The sequence below is a fragment of the Peromyscus leucopus genome, chromosome 4, assembly GCF_004664715.2.
Source record: "Peromyscus leucopus breed LL Stock chromosome 4, UCI_PerLeu_2.1, whole genome shotgun sequence".
Taxonomy (NCBI): Eukaryota; Metazoa; Chordata; class Mammalia; order Rodentia; family Cricetidae; genus Peromyscus; species Peromyscus leucopus.
In genome coordinates this window covers 141817602-141835329 of record NC_051066.1, presented here as the reverse complement: position 1 = coordinate 141835329, position 17728 = coordinate 141817602, and the positions used below count along the sequence as shown (strand labels likewise).

At 44.0% G+C, this 17728-nt stretch overlaps 1 protein-coding gene across 13 annotated transcripts in view; it reads right to left on the bottom strand.

Moving 5' to 3' along the window:
• The window catches only part of Stx16 (syntaxin 16), a 38608-nt gene extending 22899 nt beyond the window's left edge, over positions 1–15709 (bottom strand). For 2 of the 13 annotated variants that reach the window (XR_003732982.2, XM_037205433.1), the window contains exons 1-2: positions 14813–15709; positions 5258–5269 (exon numbers count right to left, since the gene is read on the bottom strand). Coding sequence is in view for 5 of the 13 variants with exons in the window: in XM_037205433.1 (XP_037061328.1) it covers positions 5258–5269; positions 14813–14944 (144 nt within the window). In the remaining 8 variants the exon portion in view is untranslated. Of the gene's footprint in view, positions 1–36; positions 2482–5257; positions 8616–14812 lie in introns of those variants that run through there. The other 11 variants (XR_003732981.2, XM_028855799.2, XM_037205435.1 and 8 more) reach the window with 9 other exon arrangements.
• Between the last annotated feature and the right edge of the window lie 2019 nt (positions 15710–17728).

Genomic DNA, 17728 nt, shown 5'->3' with positions numbered 1-17728 from the left:
AAGGAACAAGCCTCTGATCCCCAAGAACAAACTCACTCAGACTCCAACTGTCGTCTTCAGCACCCCACACACTTCCGGTAGCCTGGCCGCCACCTACCCCCAGCATCCAGCAAGGGCAATGATGATGGAAATGGACCCCAGGCCTGGGGGTTGGGACCACATCCACCACTGTCCACATCACCACTGCAGGCCCACGTTACATCTATGCCTGAGCTAATGGTGTGTCCTTCATATATGTGCTGCAGACTACAGGTCCTGGAGGTTCTCAGCCACCTTAAGCCTTCACTAATGGGAAGTCTTCATGTTTATGATTTTAATCCTCAAAAAAAAAAAAAAAAAAAAAAAAAACCTAGCTGAGCTGAGAAACCTTATTTCAATCATAAATACAGAATTGAAATACAGAAAAGTTAACCAGCCTGCCTTAAGGCACCATGCTACTGGTAATGGGGCAGATTAAAACCTGGGCCAGCTGATTCCAGAATCCCCACCCCATTCCACAAGCTTGCTCTTAGCAACCCATGCAATACAACTGCAGTTTACTAAGCAAATCAACCAGGACAACAGGGTACTAAATTGAGACAATAAAGGAGACCCAGGGCTTCGGATCTTCCTATAGCATCTACACAGAGGCCGGAGAAGGCTCCAGTACTCAAGTGCCAGTCTGCCCAGGCCTGCCTTGCTGATCACTATGGAAACAACCCCACTCCACGGCCACCAAGAATGTCCTTGTCGGGGGGTGGGGGGGTGGGGGGTGGGGTGTACTGATCAGACAAACCTCTGGCTTAGCCCTCAGCTCTGGCCTGCTACATTCTTTAGCAGATCTCGACAGATTCACTGCTACAAGGGGTGGAACCTGAATACTCCAGAATACCACACAAAGTACAACTTTAAATTGTCACAGTATCTACTAATGAGAGCCATAGAGCTTAATTTCCAATCTGCATTATTCCCACGTGTGTTTCAACAGAGAAAAGTATTGACTCGTGAACAAAACAGGCAGTGCTGTTCTCACTGTTTACAAATGCACGTAAAACTGGAAGATGTGGAGAGATGGTATCTTTAAATTCACCTGGTCTCTCACTAACATCATTTATAAGGTCAGACACCACAGATGAGCATCCAGCTGAAGCGGACCACACAGTTTTAAGCAGCTCTTTCTTTTATAAGAGAGGTGTCCCCATCCAACTGTACATCAAGACTGAAGTTGGACCACTCTCTCATGGGTTCTATGGAAGCTGATAAACTAGGAGACCTCAGGAGGGATGGGCGCCAGCCTGCACAGCCACTGCGGCTTTCTCACGTTGCACCAGGACTGCAGGCTTGCATGTGGTCAATTATTTGTCCCCGATAGAGTCTACGGCCATAGCTCATTGTGACAGAAAGCCTGTTCTACTGAGAAGAAAAATTCTATGTCTCTTACTGGTACAGGTTTGTAATGTGTAGCACATTGTGTACTACTGAAAAAGAACATGTGTTTTGCGAAGGGAAAACAATTGAAGATAACGTCAACTATTTGAAATGGGAACAAACAGGAACATGAAAATGTTTCTTACGGGCAAAATAAATAATCACCCTTTCAACTTCCCGAACCTCCCTCCCCTTACCAACACGCTGGTGTGCTACCCTGAGCTCACGCTGGTCTCCAGGCTGCTGTCCTTCCCACAGACCTCACTAGCCATGCTTCTCTTCATCTATCTTCACCAAATTTCAACTCTCCCTACTCCTAAAACCTGACATGAGTTAAGGCTTTTCTTAAATAAACTTGTATTTCTGAAGTTTAAAAAAATAATAATAAAATCTATGTATTTTTATAAACAAGAAAAATGTTATATAAGCTTCACATTTATTTGAGAATTAAGAATTTAAGAACTCTTTTGTCTTTGACTTGGGGTTGTCCCCCAAGAGCCACAGAGGACACAGTCCTACCTCTGAGCCCTGTTCTTGAGCCGAATTCAGAAACCCTTGACAGTGCTCATACCAGTGTCTGGGTTTCCTGCAGGTGTCTATCACCCTGTCTAAGACAAATTCCTGACCTAAGGAAGAAACACATACACACCCTGTTTTACAAATCCTGCTGCTCCAAATCACAGCTTTGCATGCTAACAACACCCCATTGCATGTGTAGACTCACGCAGTGAGATCAAGGAACAGTACAGAGATCTACACCAAGCTCAAGAGTAGAACTAGAGCAGCTCTCACAAGCAGCCAACTGCATGAGCACTCAACATTCAAGAGTCCAGAAGCGACACTACAAACCAGCCTGGCAACTCTTGCAAGGGCTGTGGATCCTGAAGCCAGAGCACAAGGACAAACAATGTGGTCTAAGAAATCTCTAGGCTCAAGGAGGGGTGAACAAGCAAGTGGATAGAAGAATCTAGAAGTCACATCCAAATTATCTTCATCTGAGATTAAAAATTATGCTTTCAGGCCTGGCAGTGGTGGCACACACCTTTAATCCCAGCACTCGGGAGGCAGAACCAAGGTGGATCTCTGTGAGTTCGGGGTCAGCCTGGTCTACAAAGCAAGATCCAGGACAGCCACCAAAACTACAAAGAGAAACCCTGTCTCAAAACAAACAAACAAACAAACAACAAAAAAAGCTTTCTTCTCATTATGAAGTTACTGAAAACACTTTCTGGAATGGAAGGCACCAGAACAGAGAACACAAACCTTGGGAATCTCATGCACTGTCTTGATAATCTCACTAATTCACTGACTCTCCTTCATCAACATACACAAGCTAAAACACAAAGAGAAGCAACCCTGCCCATCACCATGGCCCTGAACACACTTTCAGACTGCTCAAGGCCACAAGGGCTAGCTCATAGGAGTAGGTGGTTTGGGATCCTGACATTTATACCTTATAATTTTTAATAGCTTCTATCTTCTGGAAGACTATCTGTCCAAGGCAGAAAATGCAAAGACCAGGCACAGAAGACAGAGGAGAGAACAGATATTGTCCTGGACAACACTGTGTATGGAGAATGGCCTCTTCCTTGGCCAAAACTCTATTGCATATTTCCTGAGCAGAATGGAAGCAGTGTCTCCAGGGTCCTCAGCCTGAGTAGGAGAGTGGCTAACATGTATGCCTGCAGGACTACCTGTAGGGAGTAGGGGCTCTCAGATCCATGGCTTCATGCCAGGATGCCCAAGTGGCAGATGTTTACTACTCCCAGAAGACACCACTTTGAAGCCCAACCTCCCTCAGTAAAGCGAGCCTCTGGACACCTTTCTCAACAACATCCCTAGTTCCTCATTCAGCACCTGGCACTTCACAGTAATGAACACACAATTATAATTAGCTGAATGAGTCAACAGTAAATGGGTGGAATGAATGGATGAGGTAAATAAAGTATGCTGCACATAATTCTGGAAGCTACACTTCATGAAGAACATGATGGCGCTGGGGAAAGAGGAAGTGAAGCGTGCAGAGCCAAGAGCACGAGGGCAAGGCTGCTCAGCACACCGCACTTCCGCCAGGGCCCTGTGCACAGATGCCAAGCACAAGAAAGGCAAACAGGGATCTAATGTGCTGGTACCCATCTGTGACCCCAGGACCTGGACTGCCAAGAGCTGGAGACCAGCCTAGGCTACATGCTGGCCAAAACCCCCAGAGAAACCCACAAGGGTCTGCAAGCTCCTCCCAAACATAGCCAGTGACTAGAGGCTGCCCCTACAGCAGGGACTAGAGCAAGCTGCTCATGAGGGCTGGCCTGAGGTGTCAGAACCACTTACCTGCCCTCCCACAATCACACCCCTTTTCTCAGCTGCAACCTGCTCAGCAAGGAGGCACATCCTGATGTCCCATGGGTGTCCACAAGGGTCTATGTGTCAGGTGAAACCTAGCAGAGGTTTCATCAGCAAATCCATCTCCATCTGCTCTGCCCCATGAGACCCACCTACTAGCTTCACTGTGTAGGAGCAGAAATCTTACATCTTCCTCAGCCCAGGCTGGGTGCTAGCAGTGAGGATCCTGGGTGGGACAGGAAGGCCTAGCCCCGGCTACCTAGTCATTGAGCTGCAGGCTGGGGGTGTGTTTTAACAATGCTTCTTGCGACAGTAATGATGCAGGCCAGTGGTTAAACACGTGTGTACAGTAGGATGGGGGTCAAAAACTGAAGCTTTCTTTTCACCCTATTCTCCTCCCAATCTCAGGAGGGACCACTGTTAATGGAATCCCATGTATCTTTTCAAACACATGAATATGGGTTATTCTTCTAAAAAAAAAAAAAAAAACTAAAAAACTAAAAACAAAAAAGGAACAGGAGTCTATCACCATTTGCACCCTTTATCCTTCCCGGCTGACCACAGGGCAGGAGGCTCATTCCCCCTAGCCCTCATGGTGGGATTCACATGAAGTCATGAGGATTAAAGAGTTCCACTTTTCACTTGACTGGCTCACAAGGAAGGATGCTTGAGTGGTACAGTGTGTTGGCATCACCAACTGTGAGTTTAAGCTCTTCCAACATATAACTAGAGCATAACCAGGAGCTGGCACCTGCAGGATTATAAAAGGAGGAAGGGATCCTGACCTCTGATCTGCCTTTCTGTACAAAGCAGTCTTCCCTCAGAAACGCTCTCACTGCCCCTTCATCGCTGAGACAGAATGAGACACTAATGTGGTCAGCAGCGGTGTCCCGCCCGCCCGTCTCCTGGCCCGTTAGCAGGGCTACTGAAATCATGTGACATGGATGCATACTCTCCTCACCTTCCTCGGGAGACGCTGACAAGAAACGAAGAGGCCAAGCATGTGCTGTCAGGAAGGTCAGAAGTGGTCCCTGCAGCAGAAGCCGAAACATACAGTACCCTCACTTCATTAGGAGCACGAGGGGCTAGCCAGATGGCAGCAGCACTTGTGGCTCCATCCCTACCTGCTCGAGGCTGTCATCAGATGGCCTGCCCCCCTATGCTCCACTTGAACCACTATATCCCCTTTATCTCAGAAGTCAGGAGCCCAGGTCATCATCCTGTAAGCAGGCAGCTTGCTGCCCAGGTAAGTAACTCTCCCCTGTGGCTGCTCCCAAACTGAGAACCTTCCCAAAGAGTAGACATGTCTCCTAAGCATCCTTCTAGGTCACCACTTCACGTGGTGTGAACACTGGCAAAACATGAAATCAATACACTCCATACAGTAATTCCAATCTACTCTACATGTATGCCAGGGCTAGTGTCATCTATATGACCAAAGACTGCAAGAAAACAGTGTTTGATAAACTAAAATCACCCAACACACAAAAATCCCCAAAGCACACAGTACCTCGTCCAGCTCCTGTGGTTGTGGTGTTGCCGTCGGGCCGTCCGGGCAGGAAAAGCAGAAAGGCATGGGCAGACAGACACACAAGGCCATCAGGTGAGGAGACACGTATCAACATACTCAATGACTACAAAAGCAGCCCTTAAAAGGTTGCTCTGGAGTCTTCCTTCTTAGAAAAGGCTACACCAACATGTGTTTTTATTTACTGTAGTTCTTTTGGCAAAGGAGGTAATAAATCTATAAATAGTTGTAAAAATTAAAACACATTGCAAACAAGCAAAACATACTTGCTTTGTTTCACCTAAGTATAGTGGTAATTTTTATTCATAAAGATCAATTATCACTTGCAATATCACTTCTAAATTTCCTTAGTAAGACAAAATAAATGCTAAAATATAATGTTACTGTGTCATATAAATGCCTATTTTAACATTACAATCAACTCAGTAAATGCAATGAAATAAAACATAAATAACCTACAAAACTGTCTACAATGGCTGCATTCAAATAATATTGCAGCCACTCTACCTAAGGACTGTACAAATCAAACCCCATGGCCATGGCTCTATCCCCAGTGACGGAGACACCAATAGGAATAAGAAAAAACACTCCTGCATGTGCTGTGATTTGGCACAGCTATGCAGAGGGCTACACAGTCCTGCAAACCAAGACAATGCAGACGGGAAAAGGACCCCCCTTAACCAGTGTGTAGAGGGGGCAAAGGGCACTCAAGGGTTGAATTTCAGTTGAAAGTTAAAGCTTCTTTTTTAGGCCAACGTGAAACTCTATCTTCTGAAGAGACAGTTATTAATGACAGATAATCTAAACAACAAGGTCCTTTTTTTCCTACAGTATCGATCATGGAAATAATTAGTGGTGAATTTCAATAATCAACAGTGTTGATTTTTTATGTTTAGCAGTAAATTAAAAAAAAATAAGTAACATAATTTTCTTATTTAAAGATTAGTAGTACAAATGAAGCTTGATTATTAATACCAAAATACTATCACACAATGCTAGCAAAAAAACTAAAAATAAAACCAAAAAACCATCAAAAACAACAACAAAATCCACACACAAAGTAATCCCACAAGCCCTCTGCATAGAACTCTAAGGAGAGAGCATCTTGGAGCTGAGAGCTGCTGCACTGGTGCACTGCGCTGGTGCAAAGATGCATCACACACACACAGACTGCTGTGGTGGAGGCTCAAGGAGACCACGTCATGAAAACACCTCATTTCATTTCACTGTGCTTTAAAAAGAAAACAAACTTTGTATTTTTAAAAAGCGTAGCAGATCTATGAAGAGAGCGAGCCTGGACATCTTGTGTCAGTATTTCAGAGGCAAGATGAAGGCTGCAGTGGAGCGAGAGCCCAGACCCCTTCAAGGGCCTCCCAGGGCTTCGTCTAGGGAAGCAGCACCATGAGTCACGTCTCTGCCGCCTGCCACCTGAGCCCGTGCCGCTGAGTTATCAGCTGGCTGCACACACCCTCTTCTTTTCATTCCTACAATTACTAGGCACTAAGAGGTGAAAATACAATCATGAGGTTCTAGGATTAAAAGCAAATACTCAAAACAACACTTCAAAATGTCACAGTCACAGTATTTGATGATGGCAAGGATGGGGGCAGCTCAGCTTCACCAAGCCTTTCCCCATGCCACCCTCCAGCCTCTCTACTTTTATTAATCATTCCTGGAATTTTTTGCACATCAGGACTAAATTCAGAACACCACCTTTTCAAAGACCACCCCCATTCTACTTCTTAAAAATCAGGTTTTCAAAGCTCCTGCCACGAAATTACCAGGAAATTTAGTCATTTAGACCTGAGTTAAACATAAGAATCACCATTAGGAGAGACCATAATATAGTCCAAAATAAAAAAAAAAAAAAAAAAGACACCTTAGTACTCATCACCACCTTCTAAAACCTTTATATCATATAAACCAAGGCTTGTGACCTGCCCATGGCATGCAATCAAGCAAACATTGAAAAATTCCAAGTAGCATTTGGAATTTATAGTCTAAAGAACTTGCTACATAAAACTGAGAAGTGGAAACCCATCTGTGTTTGCTCAGGGGTCTGGAAGAGTTGAGCAAAGTGAGCTGGGAGCCCAGGTCTGCGCTATACTGATGTTTACTTCTTCCCTGTTGCTGCCAAAATGAAAGTTTGCTTCACTTTCATCCAACAAAGAACCCTCATTTGAAAGTCAGTCTCCCTGCTCAAATGGAACCTTCCTTCACACACAGAAAAGCAAATATATCTAAAGAGAAATATACAATGATTTCATACTTGGAGCCTACACACAGAGACATAATTCTCCAGCTTCCATGAGCAAGTTAAAACTGACTGTGGATGGCTGTAAAAAGAAATAAAAAACCAGGTTAGCCTACTACAAAAGAAAAAAGATGTAATTAAACAAGTCCTTCCACACCCACTGGGAAGCAGGCAGGGCCACAGTGGCCCAGGTATTTACCCACAATCCCACATTCGTGAGGTGGGTGACAGGGTCAGTTCCTAACTCCTCTACCCATCACTCTTCATCTGAACCATGAGCACCAACTTCATCCAGGACAACACAAGGTCACACATGGAAAAGGCTCAGCCTTGCCAGGCACACAGTAAGCATTCATAAATCTTCACTAATACCACAGTCAAGACTCAGTAAGGACCTTAGGTACCTGTAACCACAATTAATTCTTAGGTCCCCTCCCCCCACAAAGCACACATTTTATTAAAAATAATGTGCTAGTTTCGAACTAATCTAGGAGCACTGAACTCTATAGATTATAATCCATTTATAGATTGTGCATGCTTTTGCAGCAGAGTATAGATCAGGCAGTCAGCACTAACCAAGCGCTCCCACCCGGGTTCAGATTCATCTCAAGATCAAAGAAAACAACAGTCACACTGTAGCAGGAATTTTAAAAGTTCTTATTAATAAAATCAAACCTGTCCATTTTTTTAAACAAGAAAAAGGTTACAAGACATAAAAACGAAACAAAACACCAAAACCTCAGCAGAAATTGTGGAAGACCAGAAATAGGCTTCAGGAGAGGAGTATACATCAGAAAATTTATTTTTCTTTTGTAAATAAAAAAATTAAATTATGTACATATTTGTAGGTTTGTGTACATGAGTGCAGTGCCCATGGAGGGTACAGGATCCCCTCAAGCTTTAATAACAGGTGATTGTTAGCCACCCTGTGTAGGTGCTAGGAACTGAACTTGCATCCTCTACAAGCACAGCCCGCACTTTTAATTTCTGAGCCATCTCTCCAGCTCCTAAATCAGATCTTTTAATCATGTTAAAAAAACAAAAATAGCTAACAAAAACCACATAAATACAGAACATTTATAAAGAGATGTAAATGACTTAAAAAAAAAAAAAAAGCCAAATGAAAACTTTGGATTTGAAAAGTATAACTGAGATGAGAAATTCTATAAAGAGATCAACAGCATTGAATTGGAAGGTTATGTTGAGAATTTCCAGCCTAAGACTGAGAAAAAACAAGAGACTACTGCTTTAAAGGCCTGTGAGAAACATTATCAAGCATAACATATCAGAATTCTGGGAGGAAGGAAGAGAAGGTACAGAAGACATCTCAAAAAATATGATTGAAAACATCCCAATTTGTTGAAACACATCTGTGATGGTTTGAATTATAAGGGCCTCATAGGCTCCTCATATATCTGAGTACTTGGTCCCTAGTTAGTGGAACTGTTTGGGAAGGATTAGGAGTTATGGCCTTGTTGGAGGAGTTGTGTCACAGAGCAGGCTTGGAGGCTTCAAAAGATCCCCACCATTCTCAGTGTCTCTCTATTCACCTTATGCTTATATATCAAGCTCTTAGCTCTAGCCCCAGCCTGTTTGCCTGCTGCCATGCTCCCCATCATGATGGTCATGAACTCTAACCCTGAAACTTCTTCTCTTATAAAAAAAAAAAAAAAAAAAAAAAAAAAAAAAAAAAAAAAAAAAAAAAATCAAACCTGAGCCAGGTATTGGGGTGAACTGGAAGATCAGAGAGCCAGAACAAGCCACAGCTACCTCACCTCGCCAATTCCTCAGCTGGTCTTGTTTCCTCAGACTGGAGGACTCTGAGTCCTCATCCAGAATGGGTCTCAGCTGAACTGCTGCTTAGAAGCCTGAAAGCTTAACCAGGCCAAATGCTTCTAGCTCCTGGTCTTCACGCCTTATATACCTTTGTGCTATCTGCCATCACTTCCTGGGATTAAAGGCTCGCTCTCTGGGATTAAGGACATGTGTCACCATGCCTGGCCGTTTCCAATGTGGCCTTGAACTCACAGAGATCCAGAGTGCTAGAATTAAAGGTGTGAGTGCCACCATTTTCTAGCCTTTGAATCTAGTGGCTGTTCTGTCTCTGACCCTAGGTAAGTTTATTAGGGTGTAGCATGAATCTTAAAAGTTCTTATTAATAAAATCAAACCTGAGCCAGGTATTGGGGTGAACACTGGAAGATCAGAGAACCAGAACAAGCCACAGCTACCTCACCTGGCCGGATCCTCAGCTTGGTTTTGTTTCTTTAGACTGGAGGCCTCTGAGTCCTCATCCAGAATGGCTCTCAGCTGAACTGCTGCTCAAAAGCCTGAATGCTTAACCAGGCCAAATGCTTAACCAGGCCAAAATGCTTCTAGTTTCTGGTCCTTATTCCTTATATACCTTTCTGCTTTCTACCACCACTCCCTGGGATTAAAGGCTCACTTTCTGGGATTAAAGGTGGAAGTCACCACACTTGGCTGTATCCTTGGACAGATAGATTTCTGTCTCTAGAATGCTAGGATTAAAGGCGTGTGCTACCACTGCCTAACTTAAGTATCTAGTGGCTGTTCTGTCTCTGACCCCAGTTAAGTTTATTAGGGTGCACAATATTTTGGGGAACACAATACCACCATATTAGGGTATACAATATTTTGGGGAACACAATACCACCATACCACACAGCACCTTAACCAATTCAGCTTCCCCTTCAGTCCTTCCAAGATTTTGTTTTTTAAATTATTATTTAACTTTATAAATCCATCTAGGTTCCTGAAGCCAACTGCCTGCAGTTGCCTACACAAGGTACTGACTTAACCCTGTGCTTGGCAGACATGTCCAGAAATACTTTTGCACAGTACTGGAGCTGCTTCTATGTATTTTTCTTCAGCAGCCTTGAGCTGACAGCCAAAACTGTTGTTGACTATGGATTTCTCCTTTTCAATTTAAAGGTAAGGCTGTGTGCTTTGGTCAGGAGAAACAAGTATTAAAACAGAACTGCAGAAACACTGTTGAATTGATGGGGCCACCAGAGATCACCTCACTCAAAATCCTCAATTTAGCAAGAAGACAAAAAGACGTCCAAAAAGATTACATCCACAGCAGAGCAGGGCTTAGACTAAATTCCCAGACTTCCATCCATCACTCTCCTTTTATCATATGCTGCCGAGGGATATCATGATGGATGCTCCAAACCTAAGGCAAGACACAGCTCCTCTAAATTACCAACAAGTGCCTTTGGCTTGGACACAAAAATGAAACCCCAGTCTGTTTTTAACAATTAGCTTTACTAATATGAACACACACACACACAAAAAAAAAAACCAGTAGAACTCAAAATTCTAAATGAGTAGAATTTTGTATAGTTGTTGTGCTTTAAAAAGAATACAGAAAAATCAGCCTTCATTCACAGGGAAGAAACTTAAACTATTCGTCTGACCCGGGCCGGCTGAGCCTAGAAAAACCCTCCAGGGAATAAAGCAGCTGTGGGGTCCACATGCAGGAAAAATCAGTGTCCTATGCCGTAAACACCAGGGGACAGACCCTAGAGTGGGAGACAAACTGCTGGCATTGGTAAAGTAAAAGACACTTTAGAAGTAAAAGATCACAGCTGCCAGCATGCCGTATCTATCACAAAAGAGTCCAGCAAGGAAACGTGAGGGTTCCACAAAAAGGGACAATTGGGCCAAAGGGCTTTAGGTCCATTCTGCTCCTTGGGTTTGTTGTTGTTGTTATTGTTGTTGCTGCTGGCTTGTTTTGCTGCTTGAAAGTCCTCCTTAAATCCCTCCTTATTTGTGACACATTTACCCGTACCTAGCCGTAAGGCTATGTGCATACATAGCCTCCTACTGAAACTGTCACCAACAAACCTGTAGTTTTCTCTTCAAATCACTATTTTAAAAGTATGGGCTTATTGTTTTTAAATGTTCAGGCTTCTATTGTGGTTTGTTTTGAGTTGTATGAGATATGCACATCCACGTACTACTTTATAATCCATTTCTGTAGTGTTGCCCTCAAATAAGGATGTGAAAGCTCAATATTAAATTTTTAAATTTAATTATTAAATTTTTAATTTTATTATTTTAGATATTTGCTTTTAATTACACATGAGACAACACACACACTAAAATCATTGTCTAAAGTTTTACCTTCTAATTAGAAATTTAAAATTCCAGGTAATGATTTTTAAAAATTAAATTATCAGGTTTGGCTATTTTCCCTTTAATTATGTAAGTTTAAATATGTATTTACAAATTGTCTCTTTTATCTTATATGACTAAGACAAATACATACTTTTTAAATTTTTATTTGTAATTTCTCCAAGCTGAAAAATGTGCTGAGAAAAATGCAAAGTGGTAAAATGTCCCTGACATATAAATGCATCACTAGATTTAACAATTAAAAATGTTTTGCTCTTTTGCTTCCTCTATTTTTGAGAGCAGAATATATAAAATAAGTGCCATTTTAACATTAAACATCTCCATAGACATCTAATAAAATTAGCAAATTTAATTATAATCATTTGGATAACCTAATATCATCTAATATCTTGTCCATAGTCAAAGCTGACTGATAGTTTTGATTTACCACCCGGTTTTGAAATTTGCAAGTCAAAATGTGGTTTTCAAATTTCTCTGAGCCAGAAGCACGGTATGAACAATGCTGGAGTTTCTAAAAATTGTCTTAAGCACATCTTTTTCTTCAAAATATTTAAAATGCTTTCTTAATTTCCATAAGTTATTTAAAAAAATTGTAATCTCTGTTAATATCTTGACATTCTTGATTATTTTATGTGCAGAAATAATTTGTGGGGGAAAAAAAAACCTTATTTAAAAAAACCTGAAAATATAACACTTAATTTTAAACAGTGATTTATAGCATGCATTTTTTTCATGAACACAATTAAAATATAGAAATGTAGAAATATGTTTTTGTCTTTTAAACTCTAACTTAGGCAAACTATTTCTGTTGGACTGCAAAAATCTGTTTTTTGGAGTAGCCCAAACTGATCACTCAGGTATTTCCATAGACTTGACTCCTTTTAGTCATCTAAGAAAAATGCCGGAGCACAGGCTAATAAAGGCATTCAGCATTTTCAAAAGCATGACATATGAAAACATTTTTAATGCTCTTAACTTCAACATGAATTTTAGTTGCATTTGTAAATCACTTTCAAAAAACTGTCTGAATTTGCTAAATAGATCTGTGCATCTGTTGACATTATCTGCTTTTCCAAACCATACCTATAGCTAAGCATTTTAAATTATTTTATTCCACAAATATTTAGACATACAAACAGATACATATTCAAATAGTTTAACTTAGAAAAACATTTAAAAAAAAAAAAAACAGCTGGACTCAGCAACGCCGTTTTGAAAAGCTGCCTGTCTGAGACACTGTGCTATTAAACTGTCTGAATTAATGGTTAACTTTTTTTTCTCATGTTACCCAAAGGTTCAGGGTGCTTTCAACGTACAGAATTAAATTTAAAAAAATCAAGTAATATCTTTTTCATCAATTAAAATTGAGGCCCTAAAGCTTTAGCATGGGTTTAGTTCCGTTTTTTTTCTCTCTTTTTTTCTTTTTTACCCCTTCCCCATGAAGTAGCATAAAATTAAGTCATAAAGGACTGGCGAGTCTTATTTAATATAAGTGAAGATCTACCAGCTGTATTATTACTTCTCCACTCATTATCTCTCGGCTTATTTCTGGAGACTCCTTTCAAAAACCTTGTTAGAATGAACCAGTTTCCATGCTAAGATTTTTTTTTCCTACTTATTTCTATGTAATATTATTTCTTTCAGTTTACAAATGTAAAAATCCTTCAAATATAAAAAGCCCCTGCACAATCAGAGCCAGTTTTCTATACCTTGTAACCAAAGTTTACATTCTGCATCCTTTTATTCTTAAAACTGCTCACACGGCTTGAAATCCCTTTTCTGTGAATAATATGGCCAAACATAATTTCCACGGTGACTTAAAAAAGGGACAACTGTCTTGGCAACACATTGACAATCACAACACAGAGCTTAATTTTTCATTAGCACTTCAATAAATGATAAAAGAAATAAATGAAAAGCAATACAGCATCTAAAAGGCGGGAAAGGTGCAGGGTTTCACAAATTGTATTTCAAATACAACCTCCTTAGATCTTGGGGTGACTGTTCATTCCCCTATATTCCAAGGCTGCGTCCATTCAATTCTTCCCTTTTCAATTAAAGGTATTACAAAAGCTAACAATATTCGTCTGGTTGGACCATTCAGACCTGTCCCCTATCTGAGAGGGCAGTAAACTGAGGCTCAGGAAGTCAAAGCCTCCATCAAAAACAAACCAAATACAGCAATCTTTCTGGCACAATGCTTTGAAAAAGAACAACAAAAAAAACCCACTACTGCTAGACCAAGTTCCGGTCAATAAAATCAAAAGCCATCTGCTATTTGGGGGGGTTAATTTTCACATCCACATCATGCATTTTAAAAAAGTTCGAATGGAGGGGAAAGCTTAATTTCCTGTGTGGGAAATGGAAAACAAAGTGCTCGGCACCTTGCTGTCTCACCAACATGAACCCCGGGAAAAACAGCAAAGCAATTATTCTTGGGGTGTATGGCTACACCGAGGACTTGGCCATTTGAAGAAAAATGGTGGGAAAAGTACATCTCTCTCTCTCTCTCTCTCTCTCACACACACACACACACACACACACACACACACACCACACACACTTTCCTGGGGGAGGGGGGCGCGCGAGTGCGCGCACTCACACCCCCCCAACTCTTTCCTGGGGGAGGGGGGCAGTTTTCTCTGCAAGGATTTGAGTCAGCTAACCAACCACCTGGCTCAAAGAACCAGTGAGGCCACAGCAGGAGGGCGGGGGGGGGGGGGAACTCCAAACAAAACAAAACAAAAAAAAGGTTGTAGAAAGGCCTAGATTCCAAGTCCTCGTGGTTAAAACATATGTAAATTGAAGTTGCCCGTCGTGCTGTGACGACGGGAGATGGGGGAGGAGGACTAGGAGGCCCATGGAAGTGAAAGGGGTAAAGTAAGGTAGAGCAGGGCTTGATACTGTGGTCCCCTTTGGGGATCGTAGGTGCCCCATGACCCCTGGCCAAGGAACCCTTCCACTTAGTAACACTCCTAATCGTCGTCGTCTTGTTCTTTTTTCTTCCTTTTTTTTTTTTTTTCTTTTTTTCTTTTTAGACAGAGAGACAAACAGAGACAGACAGACAGGCAGAGCCGCAGTGCACACGGTGTGTGTGTCTGGAGAGGCCGCCAGGAGACTCACCGCAGCAATGCTACGTGAATGCAGAGGGCTGGAGGTGGTGTGACTACTCACTTGCTCGGCTAACAGCTGCCGGTTTTGGATGGAATTATTCCGCAACAACAAGAAAGCGTCGGTTAAACGCCTGGTGGCCATGTCTCACCCTTTGTGAACCCCTCTCAGGGTCCCCCACCCCTTTATAGTATTGATTTTTCCCCCCTTTCTTTCTCTAGCTCTGGCCTAGCTGGTCCGCCCTTGCACAGAAACCTCTCTTGACAAAGCCTTAGGCCAGAATAGGCGCAATTTTGCGCTCCGCCAAAGCGCAAAGACCCCTCCCCAAATAACCACTTCGGCTTTCCAATTGTCTGGCTCCCCCTACCAAGCCTGGCTCAGATCTCAAAGCACTTGAATCCCCCCAATCCTTGCGTGGAAATCTAACGTCCTAGAGACCCCTCCCCAATCCGACCGCGGATGTGCAAGCGCCAAATGCACCAATCAGGAGAGAGAATGGAAAAGACCCCTACCCACTCATTTCCTAGGACCGCCCCCAAAGATTTTGGCCTTCTAGCCCTAACTTAGCGCCTGCGTGTCTGGCATGTGGCTCTAACTCCGAGATTTGGTTAACTCTCCTCACAAGAGGCCTGCTCCAAACACCAAAAAGGCCTGAGCCCAAAACTACAAGGGAGCGTCTGCAGCTCCCTCTAAGTCGACTGAGCTTTCTAGGGCTCAGTGACCTGACCCCTTCCTTTCTCGGGTGGCCTGGTCCTCCACTGCCAACAGGCTGCAGGCCTCCACTAGGACCTCACGGCCTGCCTCCCCGGCCTCCTCACTCTTCTTCACCGGCACCCTCCGTCCCGGGACACCGCTGCAACCCTGCCCCAGGGCCGTTTCCGTGCTGTGGTCCCCTCCCCGGCATTCCCCCGGCCCTCTTCCTGTCCGTCCCTCACGGGTGCCCCCCTGCGATAATCATGGGCTTTGTTTGTAACGTTCCGGGAGAGGGATCTCCCTTGTTGCCCTGCCCCAAGGGTGGGAGCGCTCCGCCCTCTCCGGGGTATTTCCCGGGGTGCCCTGTTTCCTTTTTCATAAGTGTGTGCAGGCTTTGGGCCGGGCGTTCTGGCCCAAAAAAAACTTCAAAAACTTGGCCCTGGAGCCCAAAACCACCACTGGGGTCCAGGCAATTGTGAACTTCTAGCACAACTGCCAAGCAGACAGAATGTGGCTCTTGCAGAGCCTAGCCCTGCGCGGGGGCGGAGGAAAAGTGGGAGACGACTGCCTCTGCAGGCCAGGCACGCTCCACTGCAGGCGGCTGGCGCTGCTGAGATGGCTTGGTCTTTTTATTTTTTTTTAACTGAAAAAAAAAAAAAAAAAAAAAAAAAAAAAACCGAAAAACAACCAGGCAATAAAAAGGAACAGGGGGAAAAAAAAAAGCTTGAGCTCCAGGCCTTGCAAACCTTGCTGCGTGCAGTCAGGGGGTCGTCGGGCCCCCACCCTTGGGCGCCACACTGTAGGCAGCACTACAGTGTTGTACTGGTCAAGTGGGAAAGTTCCCTGCTAACTTGGAGACACCCCCCACCTCAGTCCCACTCCCCAAAAGAATTTTATGTTGTGGCTATGCCTGCGTTCCACCGAGCAGGACCTTCGGGTCTCCTCCCAGTCTCTGGAACAATGCATCGGACTCACTGATACTCTGGCTTGGCTTGGGGGAACTCGCCGAACCCCCCCCCAGGGCTGCAGCTGCCGCATCCCTAGAGCAGAGAGGCCTAGCAGGCCGGGTCACCGGCAAGCTCGGGTAACAGACCTATATGTGCAGTGCAGATTCATGGGGTGCATCACCCACAATCTTGACCACAGCTTTGGGGGCTGCATTGGGGACACTTTGGCCACACTTGGGGTCGCCTACGTCTCTCCGACGCCGGCCAAGCAGAGCCCAGAGCCCGGCGCTCCGGCGAGGCCAGGCATAGGAGCCCGGGTGCCTTTCATCTTAAGGGCGCGTGTTTGTGCTTTCGTGTGCAACTAAGCATTCATGTGCAAATGTTCGTGCGTTAGTGTGCAACTAAGCATTCGTGTGCAAAGTATCTTTGAGGTACATAACACAATTAAGGTATGGAAGAAGAATCAAGGTGCCGGCGAGCAGCGGTGCACGCTGATGCCGAGGCTGGTGAGGACCGGCTTCCGCTGCCGAGCTCGGTGCCGACCCCCGAATCCCCTTCCCAGAGCTGCCGACGATCAGCGGAGGCTGTTGCGGGGACGACAAGCAGCTCAGACCCCGCTGGAGGCTGTAGAAACGTGCACTCGGCGGCCCCAAAGCCACAGGCCCCGAGTTCATCTCGTGGAGAGAAAAGCGAGGAAGCCTGTGCAGACCCCGGGAGATAGCTGTGCAGTGAGGGAAGAAAGAATTCGGTTGCCAACCAGCAGCCGACCCTTCCAGTGAGAGCCGACCCCAGTCACGTGGCAAAGCCCCCTCCTCCTCCTCTCAGTGCACACGGCGTTAGTAAACAACCGCCGAGCCGGGCTCAGGCAGGAACATTGGATTAGAAGCTGTGGGCCTATTCTCTCCTCCATTCTCTAGAGCACACATCCCCCCACCTTGCAAAGCAGGGGTTGTTTACTTCTGGCTAGAACCTGATCTTCCTCCTACGCTGGACGGCTGTGTTTTAGTCATCTTTGTACCCACTGCCATCTCATCTGGCTTGTAACAAGCTCTGAATAAATGGTTTTTTAATATGTGCACGAATATTGGAGACCTGAAATTAAGTTCCCAAATGGTCTGACCTCCATCCAGCGTCTCTAAAGCCTTTAGAGCTTTCTTTTAGTGTATGTATTTTAAATATATATGTCTGATTTTAATAATTTTTTGCAATCCGTGCCTGTCCTCCTCTCAGAGGTTATTGTGAAGATCAAATACAAGCACTTTGTAAAATAATTTTACAGATTCTGGGC